Source organism: Telopea speciosissima, chromosome 5, assembly GCF_018873765.1.
Source record: "Telopea speciosissima isolate NSW1024214 ecotype Mountain lineage chromosome 5, Tspe_v1, whole genome shotgun sequence".
NCBI lineage: Eukaryota > Viridiplantae > Streptophyta > Magnoliopsida > Proteales > Proteaceae > Telopea > Telopea speciosissima.
Genome location: NC_057920.1, coordinates 65,491,260 through 65,518,301, shown reverse-complemented (window position 1 = coordinate 65,518,301; position 27,042 = coordinate 65,491,260). Strand labels below are relative to the sequence as shown.

Genomic DNA, 27,042 nt, shown 5'->3' with positions numbered 1-27,042 from the left:
TTAGAAACATTGAATTTCATCATCTACTCTCACTCCTATTGCCAAATTCCAATATTTTTTTGAGTTCATGATCTTGTTGCACCATGGGTGAAGGAAAACTTGGTCCTACCCTATATATCCATCAAAGAAAGAATGGCCAACTCAAACCTTAGCGAAATAAAAATTGAAGAAGGAAATTAACATTACTCACCATTAATGGATGAAGCTCTTTGTCTTAAACTGTGAGTAAGATTCCCATATGGTATAACTATGACATAAATTTAATTGCTAATTGTGTTTGGATCTATTATGACGGGCCAATCATGTGAGTGAGAAAAACATAAATGTTTCAAGGACACGTGGAATATTCTTAAACTATGATTGGGACAGGTTGTAGTATATTAATTATAAGTAATAAGGGAGAGCATTCTTTGCGGGGGAGTGCAGCTGTGCGGCAGCCAATGAGAACACACACGCTGACATCTTGGGAGTGGAATTTCACCTTTCATGGAGATAGGGCGGTCATTTTGCCCCCCATTGTGTCTGGGCATGACCTACCACCATAGAGAATATTTTCCCAAATAATTAATGATGAGAGCTAGCCAAAGAGAATAAATATACGGCTATTATATCATGGACGGTTCAGTATACATCATCATCATCATCTTTCGGGTTCATTAATTTGGCCGGTATTTATATAGAGTTAGGGAATATGACAATAAGAGAGGAACCAATCATACACATTAGAAAAGGAATATTTTAATTAAATGGTATATTATTCTTAATGTTGTCTGTTGTGGAAGTCATGCTTAGAGATTAGTAACTCCAAAGCATCAGTGTTTTTGTTCTTTCATTATGCAATCACATTTATCGTTTATGCTAAAACATGATTAAATAAAAACTGCACTTGTAAGGTACAGATCATGGATGCTGTTCATGGTATTTGCATCGGTATCGGTCACCGGTAATATCAATACTAACACCGATAGACCGTATCTAGTCAATTTGGGATTAAAAAATGGGCTCATGTTTTCTGTGCCGCAGCGCAGGATGCGCCTAGACACATGGGCCTGTCACTCAGGGGGGCAAGGTGGTCATTGCGCCCACCTCCATGTGTCTGGGTGCAGCCTGCGCCCCTGACACAGAGAACATTCTCCCTTTAAAAATTATTTTTTTCCAAAAAAAAAAGAAAAAGATGTCCATACCATATCGATTGATTTGTATCGGTATCGATGTCCGGTATCGATATGAATCATCCAATCGTATATGCTAAAATATGAAATTTAGGATTCTTGCTTGTGTGGATTTTCAGGTACAATGCAGTCTGAATTTCACTATTTGGGGTTTTGTTTTTCAAATCATAAATGATTTGGAGAAGATGAGGGTATTTTGATCAATTAAAAAACAATTTTAACGTTTACAGACTGGGTGTTTATGTTAATTAGTTTGACAAGCAGAGGAGATATGTGAAATTTTCCAAACCTCAAGAGTGAAAGTATAATTGAAGCAAACCTCAGGAGAAGTATATGAAACTTTCCCTAAAATCAATCACAATTCATAACTTCCCTTCTCTTTAATTGCCGTTGTGTCAATTATGGATCCGACTCCTCTCCAATGAGTCCGTCGATCAGGGAGTGCCCAATGAGGTATCCGATAGTTGGGCTGACTGGCACACATCCCGGCATGTATTAGGCGGATTCCTCATTGGAGAGGAGCCTGACGCATCAATTTTGGGTTTAACTACTTTATATTAGGTTAAGGAAAAAGTTTTCCTTCACTAGTGGGGTAGGTTCACTCAGTCATCCATGATTATTACTATTCCTATTGGTAAAAGTCGAAGACCTTTCCCACTATTATTGATACACATCCTATCACGTTGACACCCATTGGTCAAGGATGTGGGTGTGGGAAAACTCGGTCCTTAGTTTAACAGGTCACTAAAAATTCATGTTTATGAGATGGGATTGGGGGGGCGTCTAATGTAGGTAACCATTCTTTTTCTATGGCTGTGCCTTAAACTCAGGGTTTCGAACGGCTGTATCAGACAATTTTGCTTTTATTTTTATTAAAAAAAAATAATAAATTTTGGACAACTTTACCCTTACTACGAACCATTACACAAAATATAATATAATATAATAAGATATACCGTATTTTGGAACCATCCGTGAAATACTTGACTACGGCAAATTCCGTTAAGAATGAAATTTTCATTACTCTTCTGACTAAAAGCACCATTTAACATGTACACAATGCAAAAGGAAACTGATAATTTCACAACTACTTTTAACCCTTTGTATAAATTAAATTATGAGTGAGTATTTACTTCTCATAAACTCATAAATTAAGGAAAAAAGAACTCTGTTTAAGAGCGTGGCTCTTATGCACAAACACAAAATGGAGCAAAATGACTACCATACCCATGAAAGATGGAAATTCTTTCTCAATTGATTTTTTTTTGTGTGCATTCCTATTGGTCCCTTGTTGATGTAAGAACAAAGAACTCTTCCGCATATTAAAATAGGATTGTGGGAATTTCATTTTTGGACTGGTTCATGTGCTCACAATGGAATCTCAATTGATTGATGGCATATATTTAGTTGTGCAACAATTTTGTCCATTGTGTTATACTAAGATCCCTTACTGCTTATGAATCAATATCATATTTCATGTTTAGTAACAATCAATACAAACAAAATACCTTTCTAACTACGTATTTTTAACTGTGTTTTTTTTTTTTAACAGCAATTATAAATGTCCTATATTGTGATTTCTTCACATGTAATATGAGATACTTATTGTTGTGATTTTTAAAAAACATTAATAATAGAGAACCCTACTACAGAAACATAACTACATTTAAAAAGCGTAGTGGTATGAGATACTTATTAATGCGGTAATAATTAAAACCGCAGTAACAAAGGACCATTTAACCATAGAAACAAAACTACAACAAATTTCATTTCTTCCCCCAGCCCAAGAGCCCTAATTTCTCTCCCCCCAAATTCAATCTCACCCAAATCCACTTGCAAACAATCTCTCCCGCCCATTCTCATTCTCCTATAGCCCTACGAACTCTGGAGTTCCGATCTGTTGCATTGCCGATTCTACATAGGGTACTCTCTCTCTCTCTCTCTGAGCCCTCTCCCGCAATCATCATCTTTGATTTTCCCCTTCCATTTTTAAATGTTGGCTCATCTTTGAGTTTGCCCTTACCATTGCAGGTTTGCAGGGTTAGGGTTTTCATCTTGCCATTACATGTTCATTCTTTTAGGGAAACTTTGACGACGGAGGTAAGAACATGCATCCCACCTTCTCGTGTTTCTTTCGCTCCCTCACCCCTTAAAAACTGGTTATTTTTCCCCGCTTCATTTTCTACATTTCTTTCTTAGAGCTTCCTCACTTATTGTTTTACTAATTCATTGGGTTTCCTCTCCATTTTTTTATTGGTATGATTATTTAGAAGGTCAAAGATGGAGGATTGGATGTGTAGTAATCTAATATGGTTGAATAGTGAAGTAATGAGAATATAAGACTTAGTTTTATGTCGAAAAATATCTACTTATGAAGGGGATGCACCCCGCATCATGTGAATGAATCAAACTTCAAGCACATGAACTTATCTTTAAGTAAATGAATTAATCTCCAATGAACTGAATTTAGCAATCCAATCTTCAATGATAAGCTTCAAATAAGGTGGAGTCGTGCCTCAAATGACTCTCTCCTTAAAGTAATAAAAATCCCTCTTAATGCAAAATGAGGACATTGTAATTGTACCTCCAAGATAAAACAACTTCAAGGGTAATCAAAGAAGTGTTGCATTCACTCTTGATTTTTACCAAGATAGGAAGGGGCTCAACAAATCCGAAAACAAAGAAGATAAATTTAATGAGAGAGAGAGGTCTCCAAAAACAAGCTTTGAATTGATTGAATAGAATGACAACCACCACCCCATTTTATAAATGTGCATGTACATCTTCAAGGGTCTTTACAAGAGGGTGTGTCCCCAAAACAAATGACTAAGATTCAATCTCCCTTGGAGATTCCATAACTATGAATTTGGGCTTTCTCTACATATGGACACACCCCATATGAAAAGACATGTCCAAAGATAATGTCTTTGACAATACAATTAATGTTGGGCCTAAGAAAAACCCATGACTTAATAAAAGTCACAAATAGGCCCAAAAGGCTCCTTAAATCCAAGCCCAATTAACCACACCACACTAGGACAAGGGGGGAGGGGGGAAAGGGAACAGGAAGACAATACAAACAAAACAACTAGGGAATAATTTTATTAAAATTCTGCATTTTTTTTTCTATTTATCTGATTTTTATTTTGATAGAAAAGAACACATCTTCTAAGGGTTTAGTATTAATTTTCTCCAAACCTTGTTTTGTGTAGTATTACTTAAGAGGATAGGTATGATCTGGTTCGGTTTATCAAGCTGGTGAAGAAGCTGGCCTTTTCATCTCCTGGATTGGCCCCTACACATTAATAATAGAAACAAAGGTAAATTTTATAGGATAAGAATATGAAAATTAATTCTTCAACACATACCTCAAAATCGAAATAAATATAAATTAACCACAACTGACTTATAACAAAAGTAAGTATTAGAATACATTCATCATCCTCCTACGTCCTAAATTGTTTAAAACAAGCCCGTAAAACCGAAGAGCTCACAGTATTTAAAACATCTTACATCTCATAATCAGAATTACATAGTCAAATTAAAGTGTGAAAGGAAATAAAGAGATTTAAATCAAATCCAATCATCTTCTTCTTCTTCTTCTTCCTGGTCGGGGTCTAGGGAATATTGCTCTTACAGAAACTCCATCTTCCTAACCAGCTCCTTTGTTTGCTTGTGTACCTCATCCGCCTGAGCATTTGTAGTAATAAGGCGAGTGTGGGTCTCAGCGTTCTGCTTCTTGATCATCTCCAATTGCGCAAATATGTCTTTCTTGAAATCCATGAATTCTTCCTTGGAGATTCCACTAACACCCTGTGATGTGGAATAAGATTTGTGTTTCAAGCTGATAATCGTATCAACGTATTGGCATGAATTTATACAAGTGGATGGAGTTTGTTAACTCCTTGATCCAAGCTATTCAATTCCTATATCCTAGGCAACAATTGTTACAAGAGACATACTCGTAGTAGAAGATATGAGTAAGAGAGGGATAAGATAAGAGATGACTCGAGACCGAATCCACATTAACTTGGAGTTTGTTATTACTTAGGATTCAGCATGTATACAATTTAGAAAATCTTGGATAATTAAGAGGTTCTCTGTTCTGAGCCCAAGGGAGCCTGCTGCCCATATTTGTTTTGAGAAATTACAGGATAAGAGAAAGGGCCACTCTAGGCAACATTGGCCATCAATGTTGAGAAAAGGTTTGATACAAGATTTGGTAAGAAGCCTACCCATAAGACCTTTCCATATGAACAGTTTGAATTTGGGTGCAGTTTCAGCTTCAAAATGCACCTCTACACCACATTGTCTTGAGGATCTAGTTACATATATTTTTTTACCTTCCCCCTTCTTTTTTGGGTGGCCTATATTGAATGCTAATGCAATGTGTGCTGTTTTGGTTCAGAGGCTTCCCTATTTGGCTGAAATACATCCCAGGAATGAGTTTCAAAACAGACAATGAGCCTTTCAAGGTTGGATTCTGAAATTTCCTAACATTTTTTCCCCCTTTTTTTTTTCAACTATTCCATTGATTAATTCCTGTAGCCATTTTTTATTGGGAGGGAGGGAGGGAGGGAAGGAAGTCTGTCAAGTATTGGTCTTGGGAGATTATGATGAAGGCAGCAATGCAAAAATTCTTGAACAAGATTGTGGATATGATGCTGAAAAAGCAGAACAATTATTTGAATATCAGGGTAAAGGAATACTAAAAGATCAACCCATGTAGTGTTTTCCATTCTTACAATCTTACCTTCACGGATGAAGTATGTAATTTGGTACCCTCCAACGTATTCATAGGCTTCACATAAACTCCAATCGAGAAGAGATACTTTGAGTCCGAACTTCCATGAAATCCTCCAAAAACTGGCTGCTTAGCCCCCATTTGAATGCAGAAATGCGTCCCTTCCTCTTTCCCAAACGGTCCAAGCTTTCTCCGGTTGGTTTCAAATGTCAAAGACCTCACTATATAATCACTCCAGAGAGCACCGGTGTAACCACTAATACCAATAAGAAACTCAGAGGGATAATCTATCTTAACCTGCAAAATTAATCAGAACCAAAAAAAAAAAAAAAAAAAAAAAAAAAGGAATCATTGGCTTTTTCACTTCTCTTGTATATAATATTCTGGAATCATGGAAAGAACAGGAAAGGTTTATGTGTTACTGTGTTGTTGACTCACCGTTTTGAACAGATCTCCATTACCTCCATGTTTATCGGATAGTTGCACTTCCTTATCCAGAATGTATGCAGTCTGTATGGATCTTATACATGAACTGTCGTCATATGATATGAAGATCTGGGTTAGCATGCTTTGGCCTTCGTCATCCCAGGGATTGCCCTCTCTGAACCCATGAGGACCCACCTTGACCATCATAGATAATCCCTTATTTTATTAACAGCTGCAGGGCCTCTGAGGCAGAGATTGAACAGAAGAAAAAAAATCAGAAAGAGAAGATTTTGGAGCTGAAAGCAAAAGAAAATAAATTCATATGGTCACATCCCAAATTTGAACTAACTTTAGGTGATTCCATGGTTTAAAAAGAAGGTTATGACCTAGTTAGAGTGGAGTCCGATTCAAAAACAAGTAACTCAAGCCATCGTAGGGGGTAAGAAGATTGGGAAAGGTAGAGTTTCAATCTTATTACAGATTTCATTTCCCATTTGGGAAATCCTACTTCGAGAGGTGCATCTTTGATGCCTCAGTAGCAGGCAGGGAAGTTAACGAGATTGCACACACTCATTAGCATCGCAATAAAACCTTGTTGATTCCCAATCTTGTTAGGAAGCCATTTCCCTTTAGAATTGGTCCCAGAAATAATAACAAACCAATTTCTCGTTCTCCTTCATTACCTTTGATTCTGGTCGGAATCCAGAATCTGGTATTCATCAAAACGATAGAAAGAAGAGAGATTCTGACCTTTTTCCGGCGAAGGAAACGTAAGAGGTTCCAGGAGAACTCGACCGTCGATGCTCGCCGCTGCCACACTTGCAGAGTCTAGTCTCAGAGTCGAAGGACACTTTGGGGCGTTAAATTAAAAAAGAAGCGGAAAGTTTTCCTTCTCGGAGAAGGATTCACCCACGCACTCATCTTTGATGGAAAAGAAGAAACCAAAAAAGGAAAAAGAAAACTTTGATTGAGAAGTAAACAGAAAAAAGTTTCACCCATGCACTCACCTGTGATGGAATAGAAGAACAAACAAAGGCAAAAAAAACTTTTTTTTTTTTTTTTTGGGGTAAAGAAAGATAAAAAAAAAAAACTCTGATAGAAAAGAAATCAGAAAAAAAGTTCTGAATCCTCTGGACTTATTTTTCAGGAGAATTGGATCTTTATCCCTTGAGGTTTGTTGATCGGTACGATTGTGCGGTTCCTCTCATAGGAGGGTTAAAATAATCATTCCACCCCCTGATCAAATACACTACCCGACTTTTATTAGAGGCACTAGAGAACCATTCTAGACAGGGGAACCGCAGATGATAAAAATATAGGAGAATTACCCTAGACGCACCATTGGAATGGCAAGACTTAGTACTTTATATCTGCTTCTTTTTTTTGTTAATCAGGAATTCTACACGTACCTCTCCTGAGATACACTTTTTAAAATAATTAATAAATAAACTCAATCCGTTAGTTGTTTCCGTTAGTTACGAACGTTATGGTAATGTTATTTGTCAAGATTGGGTGTATTAGAAATGTGTTTGTTGTTCTTGACCTGGAATAGTGTTCTTTGTCTAGAACTCTGTAATTAATCATTTGGCAAATCTATTTCAGTTTCAAAACAACTATGGTATTTGGTAAAACGTGTTCTTACTCATTTACTAGTAATGCAATAATATCATTACCTTCATTACTAAATCAAATAACACTTGTAAAAGCCATTACCCCCTTAACTAACCTTAAAACAAAATTATAAAAATTAATTTTTACAAAAAGCAGAAGGGAGAAGAAATTACTGAAATTATTTTTTACAATATCTACAAGAAATTTATAATTAAAGAAATTTGGCTCTTGATGGATTCAAACCACCATTTCCTTGGAACATGCTCATGTTCCAAGTGCTCTACCACCATCAAGTAGAGCTTGGAATTTACAAATAGCCATGAGACTTTGCCACAAGTCTTGACATCCATGATGTTCTGAAGGTGTAGTCCTCAAGTTCTAGAATACACTATCCCCATATAGAGTTAAAAACCGTGAAGTATATTCTCAGTTAGTTTCAAAGTCTTTGAAAATTCAAAAGGGCAAGATCTAAGAGGGGACAACACAAGCTATTCCATGAAATGTGAAATCAAAACTAGATGAAAAAGGTACTTTAGCACATGAACAACAAAAAAAAAGAGCAAAGAATGACTTGGATGCAAACGCTTTGTTTTTTTTTTTATTTTTTGGGTAAAGCTGTTTGTTTGTTTTTGCTAAAATTCAGCGATAAATATATTACTTCGAATGTTGTAACCATGGTCTGAGGTATCGGATTGGATCAGCTGATTTTGGTCGGATCGGATCTATATCGATCGAGATCGATCCTGATACCGATCCGATCTAATTATACATACGGGATAAAAATATAAAAAAGTTAGTTTTTTAATAAGAAAACAGGGACAAAAGTATCGTATTTGCCCGAGTTTAGGCGATCCTGATCTATATCGACCAATCCGATCCAACCGATACCGAGATCACGAATCATGATTTTTTTTTCTTCATGAAAGTGTAATCACCCAAACCACACACCAATCCCAAAAGATTAACCAACTTTTAGACCGTGAAATGTCGGATATATCACGGACAATGGTTGTAACCACTTTTGTTTTTTCCTTTTTTTATCCTTCAATAGTGATTGTTGTAACCACTTTTGTTTTTTCTTTTTAATCTTTCAAAATCTCTCTCTCTCTTAAGTGATACTTTTTTGTAATATCACTCACTCTCTCTCTCCCTCCCTCCCGTCTTCGGCTCTCCCTCTCCCCGCCTTCATCATATCTCTCACTCCCGCCCCTACCCAACGTGATCTGCAACTCCCTCTCCTAACACCTTCTACAATCTCGACACCACTTTCCTTTTGCACCCCTTCGCCCGTGGATCTCCTCCCTCCCTATATCGCCCACCCACCCCCTCTTCCATCTGCTGCCCGAACCCTGCACCAACCTGCCCGCTCCACCACCCCCGGCCCCACTCCGGTCGACGCCCTGCCAGTATGCCCCACACTCCCGGTCCACCGCCTTGCAAGCAGCCCCCACCTCCGCCCTCTTCCCTCCTCCTCCCCTGTTCATCTCTTTGGATCTACACAGTTTGCAATCCGGAGGCAAGACCCACCATTCCTAATAGTGACTCCATCCAAATTCCAATTACTTATCGTCCTATTTGCATTCAGAATCATCTCAAGGCCGAGTCATTGGAAAAAGTCCATGGAATATGAGAATCCAGAAGAGGCAACAATCGTAGGAGGCATCCTTCCCCTGGCTTCCGCCTCTCAGCAACTATACTCTCATTTACTCTTGATCGTTATTTCTCCTTTGAGCCAATCGACCACATACATTTTCTCTCCATATGATTTCTGTTTCTGTAGGAATTGAGAAACAATGGAATGCCGATTATCTAGATCTGAAATCTCATTCTTTGGATTAATTCACAAAATTCAAGGCATTGGGAATTGCTTTGACCAGTCTCATCACTTCATTTCAATTCACCATAGTTCTGAGGATATGGTATAGGAATTTAGGTATTAACAAAATCAATAAACCAACATAACCTATAAACTACTCATCTGTGTGGATTCATTCAATGCATATCCAAAATCTTTTATATGTTGAATGACTAGATTAGAAAGTGATATCATTTCTTAAACAGAGCACAAGACCCTCTTACAACCAATGCTCTTCTAAACAAATCAGATTCTTCATCGTATGTCAGTCTCTGAAGAACCATCTTCAACATTCCCATTCAATGACATAAGATTAGACAGAGACATCAATTTGCAAGGACATGTTTACATAGCTGAATCAACTTTCTCATCAGTTCATTTAAGTCTAACCATTTATCAAGCTCATATTCAAGTTTTTCTATGAAAACACTAGCAATTCTCATATTCAAGTTTTCTCATGAGATGACCACATCTATTTCTAATAACAAACTCACATTGTTACCCATCATAAGGACTCTATGACAACAAAAACAACATATATACTATCTATACTTTTTGTTTGGAGTTTTGGAGAAAGGAGCAGAGGTCGAGAGCAACCGAGAGATGAATAGAGCACATATCTGCATTGTGAGATAATCAAATCAGCAGGGTAGGATTTTTTGTTTGCAAAATCAGTAGGGAGAGGGATCAAATAATTACTTCAAAAAATTGGCTACAGTAGTGTGATCTAAAGAATAGGAAAGAGGGAAGAAGACAGCCATGTATGTGCAACATAACAACTCAAATATAATTCATTTCTACCCAATCTTTCTCATTGTAACTAGTGACACATATACAAGAAAATAGAGAAAATATTTCATCTGATTTCTCAAACTGAAACTGAAAATAGATTTGAACTTAAAGCAAGAGAACCCATAACATGATCAAAGTATGGCCTCTATGCACGACAATTTAGTAGCAGGGGCTTGATGGGTATGATCCTTCATCAAATCTGATTTCTTTATTTGAATCAGCATAAAGTTCATTCGTTTCGCTCCTTTCTACTAACCTTTTATCAAATTGGAAGTCTACTAGTAAAGAAATAATGGAGCTCATGAGTGGAGAAAAATCAATCAAACAAAGATGTGATCTGATGGAAATGCTTGTGGATTCCCAAATCATGGGAGAACCTCAGGGCATCTGAGGTTTCTAAAGAGAGAGAGAGAGAGCTTACTGTCTTACACGGATGGAGTTGCAAGAGTCGTTCAATCGCGGATGGAGTTGTAGGAGTGTTCTTTCGTTCGTTCCATGGTGAAGAGCAATTCGACTGGCAGCGATGAGTTGAGTTTTTTCTCGATTAATTGTGCCCTTTAAGTTGTTCCGCAAAACAACAAAACACCTCTGACTTGTTTCGTCCAAGTCGTTCTAGGGAATAAAAAGTTGCCCGGTTTATTCTTTAAGAACAAAAAAATGAACCATAAAGCCAAACGCTACTGTTGCGTTTTTCTGTTCTCGCAGAACAGAAAAACACGTTCCACAGAATGTTACCAAACACAGCCTAAGAGTTTCTTAGACATTTCAAGACCAATATACCCTTGGTAGGGTAGAATGACATTATTGTCTTCTTCTTCTATCGTAATACCTTCTTCCAATTTGGCCACCAGAATTTAAAACCCTATAAAACCCTATTGATCCTTAACTTCAGGGTATCCCCATGCTCAGCAGCTTTGATTCCCCCAATAGACCCTTTCGCCGCTCCAATGATGGCACCGATTAGGTAACCAGCCTGTTCAACACCAGCCATCTTCCCCTGCACCCGCGATCATACAAAACCTGTGACCCCAGCACCTGTGATCGTGCACCTCAACCTATCCATGCTCACACTCTGCTCCAGCCTGAAACCCACGACCCCAAAACCTGTTGTTCACCCCAGCCTCACACCTGCCTGTGACCCCAGCACCTGCTCGACCCATCCGCACTCACACCTACAACACCGTGAGCCCCCAACACCTGTGCGTGAGCTCAACATCTGCAACCTATGTGTCTATCTCTCTCTTCTCCCCTTTGAAATGTCTCCCTTACCCTTCAGAGGGGCAAGAGAGAGAGATAGACACATATGGTATACCACTAGCAACCCAACCTTTTCCCATAAAACAAATACAACTGGATGTTATTCAAACCTGTCTTTTGGAATGGACACAAGCCTTTGCAATGGAAATTCTGCATGTTTTTCTATTTATCTGATTTTTATTTTGATAGAAAAGAACACATCTTCGAAGGGTTTAGTATTAATTTTCTCCAAACCTTGTTTTGTGTAGTATTCCTTCGAGGATAGGTATGATCTGGTTCGGTTTATCAAGCTGGTAAAGAAGCTGACCTTTATTTTCATCTCCTGATTGGCCCCTATGTTTGGGCTGAATGAAACTCTGGGTAATGAAAAATATGACTATCACTAGAAAAAATTATATAATTAGAACAGAGCAGAGAACCACCAGAAAGCTCTCTTTTTTTTTAATGAAAGGAAAAACTATATAAAACTAATGTATGGGCTAAACTAATAAGATGTCTATCCTTCTTCATAATACAAAAATCATCAAAACACTTAAAACTATTAAGGAATATCAAAGAACAACTAGAAATAGCTTCCATGGCAAAAGATGAGTGTCTGGAGAGGTGAGCCATTGTGCTAGTTCCATTAGAGTCTGTCCAAGCTTCTAACATTTGGCACCCCAATGATACTGCTCCATCGTCGACTCTTTAATTCAGCACCCTATCCACGGTTTCTAGTATTCAGTCTGCATAACCAAAATCCATATACACTGCAATAAATTGGCTTTTAATAAAAACATGTTAGCTAGCACCCCATCCTTCATCCTTGGAAGTTGGGTCAAAGCTCCCATCAGAAATTAAGAGAAAGTGATCATTCATTTGAAGGTCTTGGTAGTAGGATAACGGTGGTGGTTTGTGTTCCTGGAGTGGTAGATTAGGTAAAAGACTAAGTGGAGTATTATTAGATACAAGGTTCATCTCAGATTCCCATCGGGAGATTAACTCGAGGATATGGGTAGGGTTTTGTTTTAACTTCTTGAAGATCTTGTTGTTCCTTGATAACCACAGGAAATACACAGTTATGCAAGCGACACTTAGGATTCGGAATGTATCCAATTTAGAAATTCTTGGACCAAATCCATAACACTGGAGGCACAGAGGTTCTCTGTTCTAAGCCAAGGGAGCTTGCTGCCCATATTTATTTTGAGAAATTACAAGATAAGAGAAAGTGTCACTCGGTTTCTGCTTCAAGGTTACATAGGCAACATCGGTCATCAATGTTGTAAAAAGGTTTTGATATGAGATTTGGTAAGAAAGCCTACCCATAAGAACTTTCCATATGAACAGTTTGAATTTGGGGTGCAGTTTCAGCTTCCAAATGCATCTCCATACCACATTTTCTCAGGGATTTACCGCGTGTATTGAATTCTAATGCAAAGTTTTCTGTTTTGGTTCAGGGGGTTTCCCAATTTGGCTGAAATACAACCCAGGAATTAGTTTCAAAATAGACAATGAGCCTTTCAAGGTTTGGATACTGAAATTTCCTTCCATTCCCCCTTTTTTTTCAACTATTCCATTGATTAATTCCTGTAGCCACTTTTTTTTTAATTGGGGGAGGTCTCTTAAGTATTGATCTTGGGTGATTATGGTGAAGGCAGCAATGCAAAAATTCTTGAACAAGATTGTGAATATGATGATGAAAGCAGAACAATTATTTGAATATCACAATAATTGAAAAACATTGTTTGAATATCACAATAATTGAACAATAATTTTTTGTGATATTCAAACAATTTTTTCTATATTGAATATCACAATAATTGAACAATTATTTGAATATCACTCTTATTAAGATAATTGTAATTTGGTTTCATCATCATAATTGAATATCACTCTTATTAAGATAATTGTGAATACAATATCACAATTATTTGAATAGCACAATAATTGAACAATCAGAACAATTATTCATCCGTTGGAGCAATGTAAAGGAATACTAAGATCAACCCATGTAGTCTTTTCTATTCTTACACTCTTACCTTCACGGTTGAAGGATGTAATTTGGTTTCCTCCAACGGATTGATAGGCTTCACATAAACTCCAATCGAGAAGAGATTGTTTGAGTCCGAATATCCATGAAATCCTCCAAAGAATCGCTGCTTAGCCCCCATTTGAATGCAGAAGTGTGTCCCTTCCTCTTTCCCAAACGGCCCAAACTTTCTCCTGTTGGTTTCAAATGTCAAAGACCTCACTATATAATCACCCCAGAGAGAACCGGTGTAACCACTAATACCAATAAGAAACTCACGGGGATAATCTATCTCAACCTGCAAATTAAGTAGAAAAAATGAGTCATTGGCCTTTCTCTAATGTTGTATATATATATTCTGGAATCAGAAGAACCTGAAAAGCTTTGTGTGTTACTGTTTTTGACTCACCGTTGTGAACATATCTCCATCTCCGCCATGTTTATCAGATAATTGCACTTTCCCACCAACAAGGTATGCAGTCTGTATGGATCTTACCCTTTTACTGTCATAGGAAATGAAGATCTGGGTTAGCATGCTTTGGCCTTTGTCATCCCAGGGATTGCCCTGTCTCGTCCCATGAGGACCCACCTTGACCATCATCTCCATTCCCTTTCTGGGATTCCTAGATAACTAATATTAACAACTGCAGGCCTCTCAGGCAAACATTAAACAACAAAATCAGATAGATCGAGAAGAAGATTTTGGAGACTATGATGCAAAACAAACGAGCAAAAACACATACATTCCTAGATTCTATGGAATTTTCAGACTTCAGTACTGACTGCGATTTACATGTAGAAAAGGAAGTTCACTCAACAATTTGTATGAAAAGATTAAACGTGAAACTTCAGTTTTCTAACCTCTGAGGTTTTTTCCAAACACTTTGTAGGCATTATTGGATTTGCTACATCAGTAGTGTAATTTAATGATATATCCTTCTTTTCATTAATATAACCTTGTTGATTCCCGCTCTTGTTTCAGTGAGGTAAGCCATTTCCATTAATTGGTCCAAGAAATAATAACAAATCATTTTCCCGCTCTCCTTCATAAGCTTTGATTCTGGTCGGAATCTAGAATCTGATATTGATCAAACGAAAGAAAAGAGAGAGATTCTAACCTTTTTTCAGAGAAGGGAAAGTAGGTTCCAGGAGAAGTCCACCGTCGCTCGCCACTGCCTCGCTGGATACTGGATCCAACGGACATTTTGGAGGTTTTATATTAAAAAAGAGGGGGAAAGTATTCACCCCCAGCCGGAAAATTATCTCCTTCAAAATAGAAAAGTAAACAAACTTTAACTCGAGCTTTTTAAGCCGTAGATGTTCCTCGAGATTAGATATGCCTTTATCCATAGTCCTTACTCCCTTAAGATTAAAGTCCCATACTGAACAATCTAAAATCAACTTGTTTATTCTCCTTTCCGACTTTGTGTTGACCCTGTTGTTTAGAAGGGACGGTAGGGTGGAAGATGGGATTCACATGTTGGTAGGTAGGATATTGTTCAGATAGAAAAATTGAGGTAAAGTTACTTTTTTCATGAATAGGAATTAAAGTTCCACCAATTTGGTGGAATTTTGGATCATGATTCGTATCGCCCGAAGCCGATCTCGAGATGCAACCAATCTATGATCGATCTGATGGAGCGACTACAAAATCAAAAAATACTGTTCGATCTTTGACCGATCTTATTGAAGTTTTTTTTGGATATTTTCAAAGTTTTTAAGTTTTTATTTTTTATTTTTTATATTATTTTAACCAATACTGACCGATATAACCAATATTGATCGATCCAATTCCAAGATCACAACACCCCAACTCTGGCCGATACATGATCCGAGCCATAAAAAAACGATTTTGGGGGGCATTTTTTTTTTGTTGATCCTGACCGATTTGAAAAGGTATCGAACATGATCGACATCAAGTCCGGTACCTGGATTTTAAACCTTGCTTTCGATAGCAAAAGAGTGGGATTTTGAAGTGCCACTTCAGTAGACAAAACAATTAATGGTGTCTCCTGAGCTTTTGTAAATTCATCACCCCCAAATTAACCAAACATGATTGGAGTGGGATTTTGAAATGCCACATCAACATTTTCCCACCTCAATTCCTATCCCTTCTCTCACCCCACTTAGGTCCTCGGACTCCTCTCTAAACAAATGGCCAGCATGGTTCTTGTGCCTAATGTATTAACTTCGGGGAAAAGAACAAAAATCGAAAATCCCACCCTAGGACAGCGCGTCTCCTACGCCTAAACATAGTTGACAGTACTGCCCTGTCCCACCTTGTGCGTGCGCTTCCATTGATCCACAGTAACCTAAATATTACATTTGAAAATTATAATGACAAAATATGTTTCATGTTTTAAGGGTTTAGTATATGTTTCTGGTTCAGTTTATCAAGGGCTGGTGAAAGAAGCTGGCCTTTATGTTCATCTCCTCTTGGGACTAAGTTTCCCTCTACCACCTGGTGAATGGAAGCCACCATCCTAGTGTTCACAAATCTCTCCTAGGTTTTAGCATCTTTCCAAAACACCCTCTTGATACCCTTTCCTGCCTTCTCCCGCTCCGAGGTGAATGGGATTAGGATTCCATTCACTGTGATTGAAGGGAAACTCTATCCAACAAGTTAAGTAATTAGAACTTAGCGGAGAATAGCTCTCTCTCTCTCTCTCTCTCTCTCTCTCTCTCTCTCTCTCTCCCTCCTATTAGTTTAATTAAAACTAATTACAACTAATAGGAGAGGAAGTTCCAAATAATGTTCATACTACAAGCCGAGTTTTGAGTTTCCTAGCCTTTGTAGCTAATGTCTGGGCTATCTAATAAGATGCCTATGCTTTTTCATAATACAAAAAGTATCAAAATACTTAAAACTATTAGGAACATCAAAGAGAACTAGATATAGCTTCCTCGGCCAAAGATAAGAGTGTCCGGAGAGGTGAGCAGTGAGCCATTGTGCTAGTTCCATTAGAGTCTGTCCAAGCTTCTAACTTTTGGTAACCAATGATACTTTTTTTTTATGGTAAAATATGAAAGATAATATCAAACATTAGAGAAATATACAATGTTCTTAAATTGGGCATACTTAGCCAGGTTCATGGCTAAAGCTAAACAAAGTATCTCCTTGAGTATCAAAACATATTTCTTATGACATATCAGAAATATAGGCCAAATCTTTTATGAGAAACCAAGGCCAAAGGAACTTGGTTGGAGATGGAAGAACATCAGTGATCTGTTTGTTTGAACACCACATTTCTTTAATCTTCAACCGCATACTAGCAACATGGTCAAGGCTTGTCCGAATACTAAAAAGGTCTGATTCCAAAGAGTTAGTAGAATGTATATAACCTGCAGCAGAAAAGGTGAACTTACCATGTAGCAAAAAGATATAGGACCATCCTGCCAAACTCAATCCAGGTATACAGTGTTCTGCACAGATTAAAACAAGAAAATTGAACACAAGTAAGAAACGAGAAGAAGGATTTAAAGAATCATCCTCAATACTATGAGTTACATCATGGGATGAAATTGAGGGGAGGGGAGGGGGGATAATTTTAAATCTACCAACCATTTCTTAATATGATCCATAATCCAGAATGGAGGCAGCCAATGATACAACTCCGTCAACTCCTTCATAACGTACCTCTATGCTTGGTTTCTGATATTTAGTACACTACAATAAATTTGCGTTTAAAAAGAATGATAGCACCCTATCCTTGGAAGTTGGGTCAAAGCTAGCTCCCATCAGAAAGTAAAGAGAAAGTGATCATTCATTTGATGATCTTGATCCTCTACGCCGAGCTGCCCTCTGTTGTATTGCCTGAGCACAGGGGAAATGACCGCCTTATCCTCACTCGGAAGGCGGCGAGTAGGGGTAAGGCTGTCATTTCCATCCTTGTTGTGTTTGAGCAGCACATGGCAGGACGAGGCAGCTCAGCAGTAGAAGATCCAAAGGACTCGAGATCCTCTATGGCGTGGCTGCCATCCCGCCTCTCTTGCATAGATACGGGGCGGGGTAAGGCGGTTTTGCGTGTGGCCCTATGTCTGCGCAACACAAGGAGGATGGGCAGCCGTGCTGTAGAGTATCCAAAAAAGACTAAGTGGATTTTTGGTGGGGTTTTGTTCTACCTTCTTGAAGATCTTGTTGTTCCGCTAGATAACCACATACAGGTAGTCTTTTTTCATTCCTACAAGGGACAATTACTATCACTACCCTACACTTAGCCTATATTTACTAAAACTACCTATCTTAAACTTTTTCTGAATACCCTGCCTTTAAACTTTTACATCTCCTTCTACCCTTATGTTTTTAAATACCCAAATTACCCTTGCTTTTCACTTAGTAACCTGCTAATCTATTTAACCTACCATTCATCTTCTATTTTTACTATTTTTATCCTTAAAATAGTTAAAAATGAAACACCACTGTGCTTCTTCTCTCCCATTTTTTACTCCATTTAGTTTTTTTTTTTTGTTGTTATTTTTTCTTCAATCTTTTATTCAACATTTCATCCTCATTGTTCTTCAGCGATCATGGTTCTAAGTATCGGTGTCGTATTGCCTGTCGGGCGATGTACGTTGTTAGATCAGATGCCCGATACCATGCTAATACCGGTAGCATGGTACTAAGTCTCTTGACAAGGGTGAAATGATCAAAGAACTCATTTTTAAAAGGAGATTCAGGGGTAATTTTGCACTGATCGGCCAATCCAATCGATCGTGTCGATATCGTATCGGTATTGCGGGTTATCGATACTGTTTCGATACCGTGCACTAAAACTATGGAACAGATCGACTCTCTTAAAAAATAGTATAAAGTACATTGAATAAGAAGAGGAAAAGAGAGAAGAAGTGGGCTGTTTTGAAGAGAGTCCATCTGTTTCATGGTTTTAGTGCACTGATGTCGAGGTAACGGTATCGATAACCAACACAACCGATACGCTATTGGCCTGGATCAGCTGTATTAGGCAAAATTACCCCTGAATCTCCTCTAAAAATGAGTTTTTTACCATTTTACCCTTGTCCGTACCGTGCTATCGATACGGTATCTACATGGTATCGGTGACTAGTAAACCACGCTTACGCCTAATATAGGTGATACGATACCAATACTTAGAACCATGATCTGCATTAAGAAGAACAATGAGGATTAAATGTTGAATGAAAAATTAATTAAATAGAAAAATTGAAGAAAAAAAAAATGGGAGAGAGAATAAGCGGGTGGGTGCTTTCATTTTTTACTATTTTAATGACAAAAATAGTAAAAAGTAGAAGATGAATAGTATGTTAAATAAATTAGCAAGTTACTAGGTTAAAAGGAAGGGCAATCTAGGTATTTACAAACATGAGGGTAGAAGGAGAAGTAAAAGTTTAAAAGCAGGGTAGTTTCAGAAAAGAAGTTTAAGGTAGGATAGTTTTAATAAATATAGGCTAAGTGTAGGGTAGTGATAGTAATTGCCCCTTCTTAGCGATATTGTAAAAGCCTTCCCACCAGCCTCAGAGCACCATGGCACCATCTATATTCTCATCTTCTCTCTCTTGAAGAACCCGATCATATACGAGGGAACAGCTTCATCACTACCACCGCTCAAAACACACCAAGCGATTCATCCAAATACCAATAGTAAACTTGCATCGGACAATGCTTCTACCGATTCCTCGGTCTCCCACATATCATCATACAAACACTTGAAGATTCCTCCAACACCTACATACTAAGTAATCAATTGTCAAAATTTTGTCACATCCCCAGGTCATTAGCCAATTCCACCAAATGACACTGTTACCATCATCTCATGCTATAAAAACTATGTAGCTCTTACGTACCTAAAAGTAATTTTTATTTATTGGTTTCATTGTTCCGAATTCTAATTATTTATTGGTTTCATTGTTCCGAATTCTATGGGTTTATACTCCCAACCATAAGTCTGTTTAGTCCAAGACTCCTTAACACCATATTCCTTCATCCCCAACCATACGCATAAATAGTACTTCCTAGTTCATGCTCAAAGAACAAAGGACAGAAAGGGAACATCAAACTCGACTCACACCAAAAAACAATCTAAAAGATGCACTGTTGTTTCCAAAGGGAGGAAGAGAGGCAAATTTCGACCTCAAGAATTTTCGGAGGAGGAAGAAGAGCTACTTCCTAGGAAGATGATTTGATTTCGAGGAGGAAGAAGAGCTCCTCGCTTTGGGTTCGGTGAGAAGAAGGGGGAAAAGAGCAGTTGTGGCTTTGAGAAAGAAGTAGACGAATCGTGGAGGAAGAGAGTTAGATTTCGTCACAAAGGAGCCAGAGGAGGAAAACAATGGGGGTGGGTTCGAACGAGGAGGAAGAAGACAAAGCTCAGGAAAATGCAATCTAGGGTTTTGAGATCTGAAAATGGGATGATGGGAGGAAGAAGAGAAAGTCGTTTCTTTTGTTTTAATTGTAGATCAGTCCTACTTGGTAAACCCAGACCGCTCTATCTTGGTTTGCCATATACTTAAACCGTTAACTCAAAGTTGTTAAAAGTTTTAAAACCAGACCGTTAGATCTCACACTTTACAGCTGTCACGCTCATGTTACAGGGCCGGAAGATGGCTGCTATAGCCGAGGCCGTAGAAGATCTAAATCCAAAATTGCAAAAAAGGCCCAAAAGTACAGTCTGTCAATATGTACGGTTTGGCGGGGCCGCCATAGTCCAGGTCCTTCTATAAATAATAGAAGGATGGATCTAGATCCTCTATTGCTGAGCTGCCCAGACACGGTGCTGTGCGCAAAGACCTCCTTACCCCCACTTAGGCAAGGTGTTTGGGCAGGGGTAAGGCGGACATTGCACGCAGTGCCGTGTCTGGGCAGCACGGTCCTGCCGTGTAGCTCGGCAGTAGAGGATCCAAATCCTAGAAGGACCCCTCGCCATTGTTTTAAGACGGATTCTTGACCTTGGGAATCACAGTTTTGCCTTGGGAAAAGATTTTTCATCTCTCTTTGCTCATTTCTTGATGCTTTGATCCCCATTTGAGCCTCAACCCGTCCATCCGTCATTCATCGACTCCAACTCTTGATCTTTTGGTATCGAGTGTTTTAGACCCATTATCCCATCCTCCTATACTTTTGTTTCACCATTAGAAATTGGCAAAGGCAGGTGAAAAGTCATGTTTCCTAAGGTAAAGGAAGGACAATAATGGTAGGAAAGTTTTTGGGCCTAATGCTCATCACTCTTCCATAGTAGCCATCGATTACAACTCTAATCTTTCTGTAATTCCGGATGGTAATGAAGAGTCTACGTTGGAAGTGCGATTAATCATTATTGTTCCCTTTCTCTTGGAGAATCTTGCCTACAACATTGGGTTTTCAACCCTCAACTCTCCCCGTATTCATGGGTTGGAGGTTGGAGCGAACATTGGCCAAGTTTCCAGTGTCAAAAGCAGGGTCAAAATGGAATGCTAGAGAATCTCTAGGCCAAACCCACTTGCTACTTGGATAGAAGTGACACATACGCAGTTTGGAACTTTGGGACCCGACAAAATGTTAGAAATCAAAGTGGACATGTATAGGGCTTTGTCTGCCACACCTTCACATATGTACTTTCTCTATTTCTCTCTGATCACCCGTTCGACCCCCCCTCGGCCCCTCCCTCTCCAAACTCTTGCTCTCTCTCTCTCTCTCTCTCCCTCCTAGAAGATTTGCCTTTCTTTCTTTTTTTTTCATTTCTAGATTGCCACCACCACGTGGTTAGCATATACATGAGTGGAATCATATTGGATCGACTGATTGTTAATCTAATCCAAATATCTGGCCGAATTTTTATCCTCTCAAGTTCAGTGCACCTGATTGTGCATCTGACGATGCACCACACTAATCCACTCTCAAGTGTGGTGTAAGAAAACTGGAATGAAAAGGAAGAAGACAGAAAGATGGCCTGAGTCGAACGAGGTCGTTCTGTCCTTAAGACAGTATTTGCACCCTCCTATTCTTGCAAAGGGTTGCAAGCAAACCCGCCTCCCAAGATAAATCAGTGGATCATTATCGGTTGCGAGACAAGAACACGATCGTGAAGCTATCGAGATTTTTTAATGATATTGGACTGAGAGAATTCATGGCCCATTTATAGGCCCACAGAGCCTGTTCGGATGGGTCACACCCATTGGCTCATATGGCTTGACCCATGATAGGTCATGTCTATTGGGCTGGGCTCTCATGGCTGTACGTGTGGGCTGCAAGCATTGGGCTCAACGTTGAACCAAGGGTTGCACCCCCACTTTGGTCAGCCACCGATCCAACGGTTGGATTGAACCTAAGCACCCTTTGATCAGACACCGTCAATCCCAAAAAGATTAAGGCGACATACTGCGACGATGCGCACGTGCAAAGTACGCCACATTGTGCCTCAGGCACACGCACGTGCTTGGACGGTCACCGTCCTCGCCCACAAGTGCACCGTACAACCCTTTTCCAAACATAACATGTGAAAATAGCACACAATTATATATAAACCAAATGAAACACTTCTCCATAGCCGATGTGGGACTAAATCCCACATCTATTATTTGGAAAATTCCAACATGTGGTGTACCGTCCGATGCACAATCAGGTGCATTGGCAACAGTATCGTTCAAGTATCAGCATCGGGCTCAGCCAATTCCATTACAGACCGGTCAATATGCCGAGTTTGATACTGATACTTAAAACCATGATTGGGTGAACTCCAAGATTTTAAGATGGATATCTTCTTGAAATACTTGATTACGGCATAATATATATTCCGTTTAGCATCAAACTCCATTTGTAATTTGTATCCTTATAACATAATACCAACGTTTCAATAATCAGAATCATATTTGTATCCTCTTCGATTCGACCGAGAAGTAACAACGGTTGAAAGTGGATTGATAGGCTTCACATAAACTCCAATTGAGTAGAGATAGTCAGAGCCCGAACTTCCATGAAATCCTCCAAAGAATTGCTTAGTCCCCATCCGAATGTAGAAGTGATTGCCTTCCTCCTTCCCAAACGGCCCAATCTTTCTCTTATTGGTCTCAAACATCACAGCTTGCACCCCCCAATCTATTTTACTGGTGTAACCACTAATGCCAGTAAGAAACTCAGATGGGTAATCTATCTCAACCTGCAATAAACAAAGAATCATTGGTCATTCACTTCTCATATATATATATGGATGTAAACGGATCGGATTCGGCTTGAATAGTGTTAAACGGATACGGAGACGGATATGGATCAGATATTTTATCCATTTACATCTAAATATAGTTTTTCGGATAGCTATAGCCTATCCGTATCCATATCCGTTTAGCTTTTGGATGGATTCAGATAGTGCTAAACGGATTTCGGCTCTTCATTTACATCCCTACATATATAGAGAGATGGAAGAACTGGAAAACTTTGTGTTACTGTGTTGACTTGATCACCGTTTCGAACGTATCTCCATCTCCGCCATGTTTATCAGATAGTTGCAATTTCTCATCAAGAATGTATGCAGTCTGTATGGATTTTATCCTGCTACTGTCATAGGATATGAAGATTTGGGTTAGCATGCTTTGGCCTTTCTCATCCCATTGATCGCCCTGATTTCTTATCCCATAAGGACACACCTTGACCATCATCTCCATTCCTTTTTAGGGATCCAAAGAGAAGTTATAGTAACAGATGTAGCCTCTGATGCAAACATTAAACAACAAAATCAGAAAGAGAAGATTTTCAAGCCTCTATGATGCAAGAAAAAGAGCAAAACCACAACTGTAATGCATTCTAAGAAAATATGTCCAACGACACCTTAATTTTAAAAACTCCACTATATGATTTCAAATTCAAAAAGGCAGAAATCCCATCCTCTAAGATGCTAATGCACGCTCTCATTGGCCCCGCATGCACGTAGAGGCATGCTCCCCTACAGAGAATACTAACCTGTAATTCATTATCTCTAATCACAATTTACAGTTGAGAAAAACAATATCCGGAACGGCAAAAAAATAGAGTCTTACGCAGCACTCCCATGAGTCTATCTCTTTCCTCCCCATGTGAAAAGACATATTTGGCCTTTTGTTTTAAGGAGGAGAGAGATAGACACATGGACTAACAAAGGCACACTCCGTATAGAAACTGCTCCCAAAAAAAAATAGGGAACTAAAAAAACACTATTCTCATATAAATTGAGGAATTTTTATTGAAATACATGTTTTTAATTTCGATATACGTGCATTGACCTTGAGTTGAGAGTGATATCATGATAAATGTATCCCTTTGAGTCATCTTTTCGGTGGTGAAAGTATCAAGGCCGATTAAAGTTCGGGGGAGAGAAATATGGTCACTTAAGTCCAATTAAAAACGCCAAAAACACGTGAACATGTTCTAAATGTGTTTAAATGCATTTAAAACGGGAATGCTTGCCGTTTACCATTTTTTCCGTATGTTTGCAAAACATATGGCAAAACGAGTTTAAAATGGTAAAAAAGAACGCTTTAAGGAGGAGAGATAGAACAATGGGAGATATTTAGGGTGGGCCCACACTCCCGTCTGTTTAGAAGATCGCTTAACATAAAAAAAAAAATAGGGAACTAAAAAAAAAGGCACTATTCTCATATAATTGAGGAATTTTATTGAAATACATGTTTTAATTTCGATATACGTGCATTGACCTTGAGTTGAAAGTGATATCATAATAAATGTATCCCTTTGAGTCATCTTTTCGGATTAGGTGAAAACATTAGGCCGATCAAAGTTTAGGAGAAAATATGGTCACTTAAGTCCAATTAAAAACTTGCCAAAAACGTGTGATTACATTTTCATCAAAAAAGATAATTTGTTTGTTGTAAGTCTTAGTGGCTTTTCTCCAGAATTCAAGAATTATTCGATTCAGATCAGAATCGGCAGTCACTGATCCCAATTTGTGACAATTCTATATGATTGATTCCAGGATAAAAACACCAAAATTGTTAGAATGTTCCTCTGATCTACCAATTCTAGGGCTTTTTCAGACTAATTCAAGCCAATTCCGATCCAATTTGATTCAAATCAAAAGCTACACTAATTGCTTCCATCATGTTTTAAAACTCTCTTCTATCTTAAGTTGTAAAAGTTCTTATAGCTAGTGTAGTCTATCCAAAACAGACTACCCACATAATGGACCACATGGAAGACTGATTTGGCAAATCATACAATTGAATGCCAAATTTCACTACCCCATGTATTAACAAATTTCCCTTGTATTTTCAGTCCCTTATTTAAATTTCAAAAAAGTAATATATCTTCAAAGCTTTACCACATGGGTCAGGCTCCCCTACGGCCCAGGGGTGCACTGAACATCTTCTGACGCAACACCAAAGCTTGCCATGTGAACGAGCTCTAATTTGGACTGCACGGATCGATAACTCAGTTGTCCAAATGGGAGCTCGTCCACATGGCAAACATTGTTGCCACATCAGAAGATGTTCGATTCACCCTTGCGCCGTAGAGGAGCTCGATCCTTACCACGTGGCCAAAACTCTGATTAAGTTCAAATTTATAGGTAATTAATGGACATCCACATTTATACAAGATTTGGACCTAAACTAATCTCCCACATAGGAGATATTAGATCCATTGGTCCAAGAAATAATAATATGCCATTTTCCTGCTCTCGTTCATATAATCTTTGGGCGGGAATCCAAAATCTGGTGTTTGATCAAACGAGAGAAAGAAATAGACTAACCTTTTCCGGCGAAGGGAACGTGGGCTCCAGGAGAAGTCGACCGTCCCTAGTCGCAGCCTTACTTGCAGAGTCCTTTCTCAGAGACGGACACTTGGGGGGGGGGGGGGTTTACATAAAAAAAATAGGGGAAATTTTTCCTTCTCGGAGAAAGGATTCACCCACAGCTACTCATCTTTGATAGAAAAGAAGAAAAAAAAAATAATTTTGACAGAAGAGTAAAGAGAAGCTGGTGTGCTCGCAAGAAAGAGAAGGAACGAGAAATGAATCTTTAAAAGCAAAAGTAAACAAAGGCTAAAGTGATTCTGTTATGGTCATGTGCATGGGTTATTCCATGCGTGCAGGCCAAATTAGGGAAAAAAGAGAATAGGGGTGAGAGATTTTGTCTTCACTTATCTTTTTCCTAAAACATAAAAATTCTGTTCTTTTTTTTAATCAGTTGCAATTGCTGCGGGCCCGCTGCCTATTGGCTATTGCCACCGAGTACACAATGGCGCGGCCGAAATAGTACAACTACAATCTGATTCAGATCAAGGTGCCACCCAAATCTTTTTAGTTTGATTATTTTTTTTTAAATAACCGTAGGGTTTTATTGTTGGGTATATTCTATAATTATTTTATATATTCTAATATAAGTTTACTTGAATAAAGAATAAGACTCTGGTGTATAAGCTCATCTAACCTAAAATTCTAGGTTTTTCTATAAATACTACCTGGAAGCAGCAACCTGTTTATTCTCAACTTGATATGTCAGATGTATTGCTTTAAACAACCTTGTGCTTAAACCCTAAACCCTAATATTTAAACCCTTTGAAGGTCATCATTATGTTGTTACTGTTCATTACATAATGAGCAAATTAATTGCATAATGATTGCATATTTGACTCCCAACCATTTAAAAAATTGAAGACAATCCACTGGATGGATTAAAATCCTCTACAATGCATAATCCGGAGAAGCACCCTTCACTGATCGACACCTGACAAAAAAAAATCTAACGGTTCTAATTGTTTTCTCAACTCTCACCCCATATTACGACCCGGTTTGAGGAATACCCGCCCCAGCTGAAAAGAAATGGGTACCAACACGTTGCCTAAAATCAGGAGTTAAAATGGAAAAAAAAGATTTTCCTCCCTCTTTCCTCTCTCTCTCTCTCTCTCTCTAAGAGTCCCAGCATTCGGTTATTTCCCCTCTTGACACAGAAGTACAGAATGTAGCTCTCGAGAGAAGCTCGCTGAACCTCTCTGTCAATACAGTTGGTGGGACTCTGCAACAAGGTAATTTCTACTTCTTCTTTTTGCTGCAAATAAGAGTTTATTCTCATCTACAAAGGGTGAATGCTTCTACAAAGATTTCCCTCCCTCTTTCCTCTCTCTCTCTATCGAAAAATCCCAGGCATTCAGTTATTTCCTCTCTCTCTCTCTCTCGACTCATAACGCCCAGTGATGTTTATTATATGTTCCCAACCGAAAAAACAGAGTTTAGTATGTGGACAC

General features: G+C 38.6%; 2 protein-coding genes across 2 annotated transcripts; both read right to left on the bottom strand.

The window, feature by feature from the left end:
• Nucleotides 1–5,913: 5,913 nt before the first annotated feature.
• Nucleotides 5,914–25,640, bottom strand: LOC122663285 (inactive protein RESTRICTED TEV MOVEMENT 1-like). The gene is made up of 3 exons (XM_043858969.1): nucleotides 25,550–25,640; nucleotides 14,275–14,519; nucleotides 5,914–6,213 (listed from the first exon to the last, which is right to left on the bottom strand). Exons 2-3 carry the CDS (start codon nucleotides 14,470–14,472, stop codon nucleotides 5,914–5,916), a joined length of 498 nt encoding a protein of 165 aa, XP_043714904.1. The 5' UTR covers nucleotides 14,473–14,519; nucleotides 25,550–25,640.
• On the bottom strand, nucleotides 22,664–23,471 carry LOC122663284 (inactive protein RESTRICTED TEV MOVEMENT 1-like). The gene is made up of 2 exons (XM_043858968.1): nucleotides 23,271–23,471; nucleotides 22,664–22,969 (listed from the first exon to the last, which is right to left on the bottom strand). The coding sequence occupies exons 1-2, from the start codon at nucleotides 23,469–23,471 to the stop codon at nucleotides 22,664–22,666; spliced, it is 507 nt and encodes a 168-aa protein (XP_043714903.1).
• Nucleotides 25,641–27,042: the final 1,402 nt, after the last annotated feature.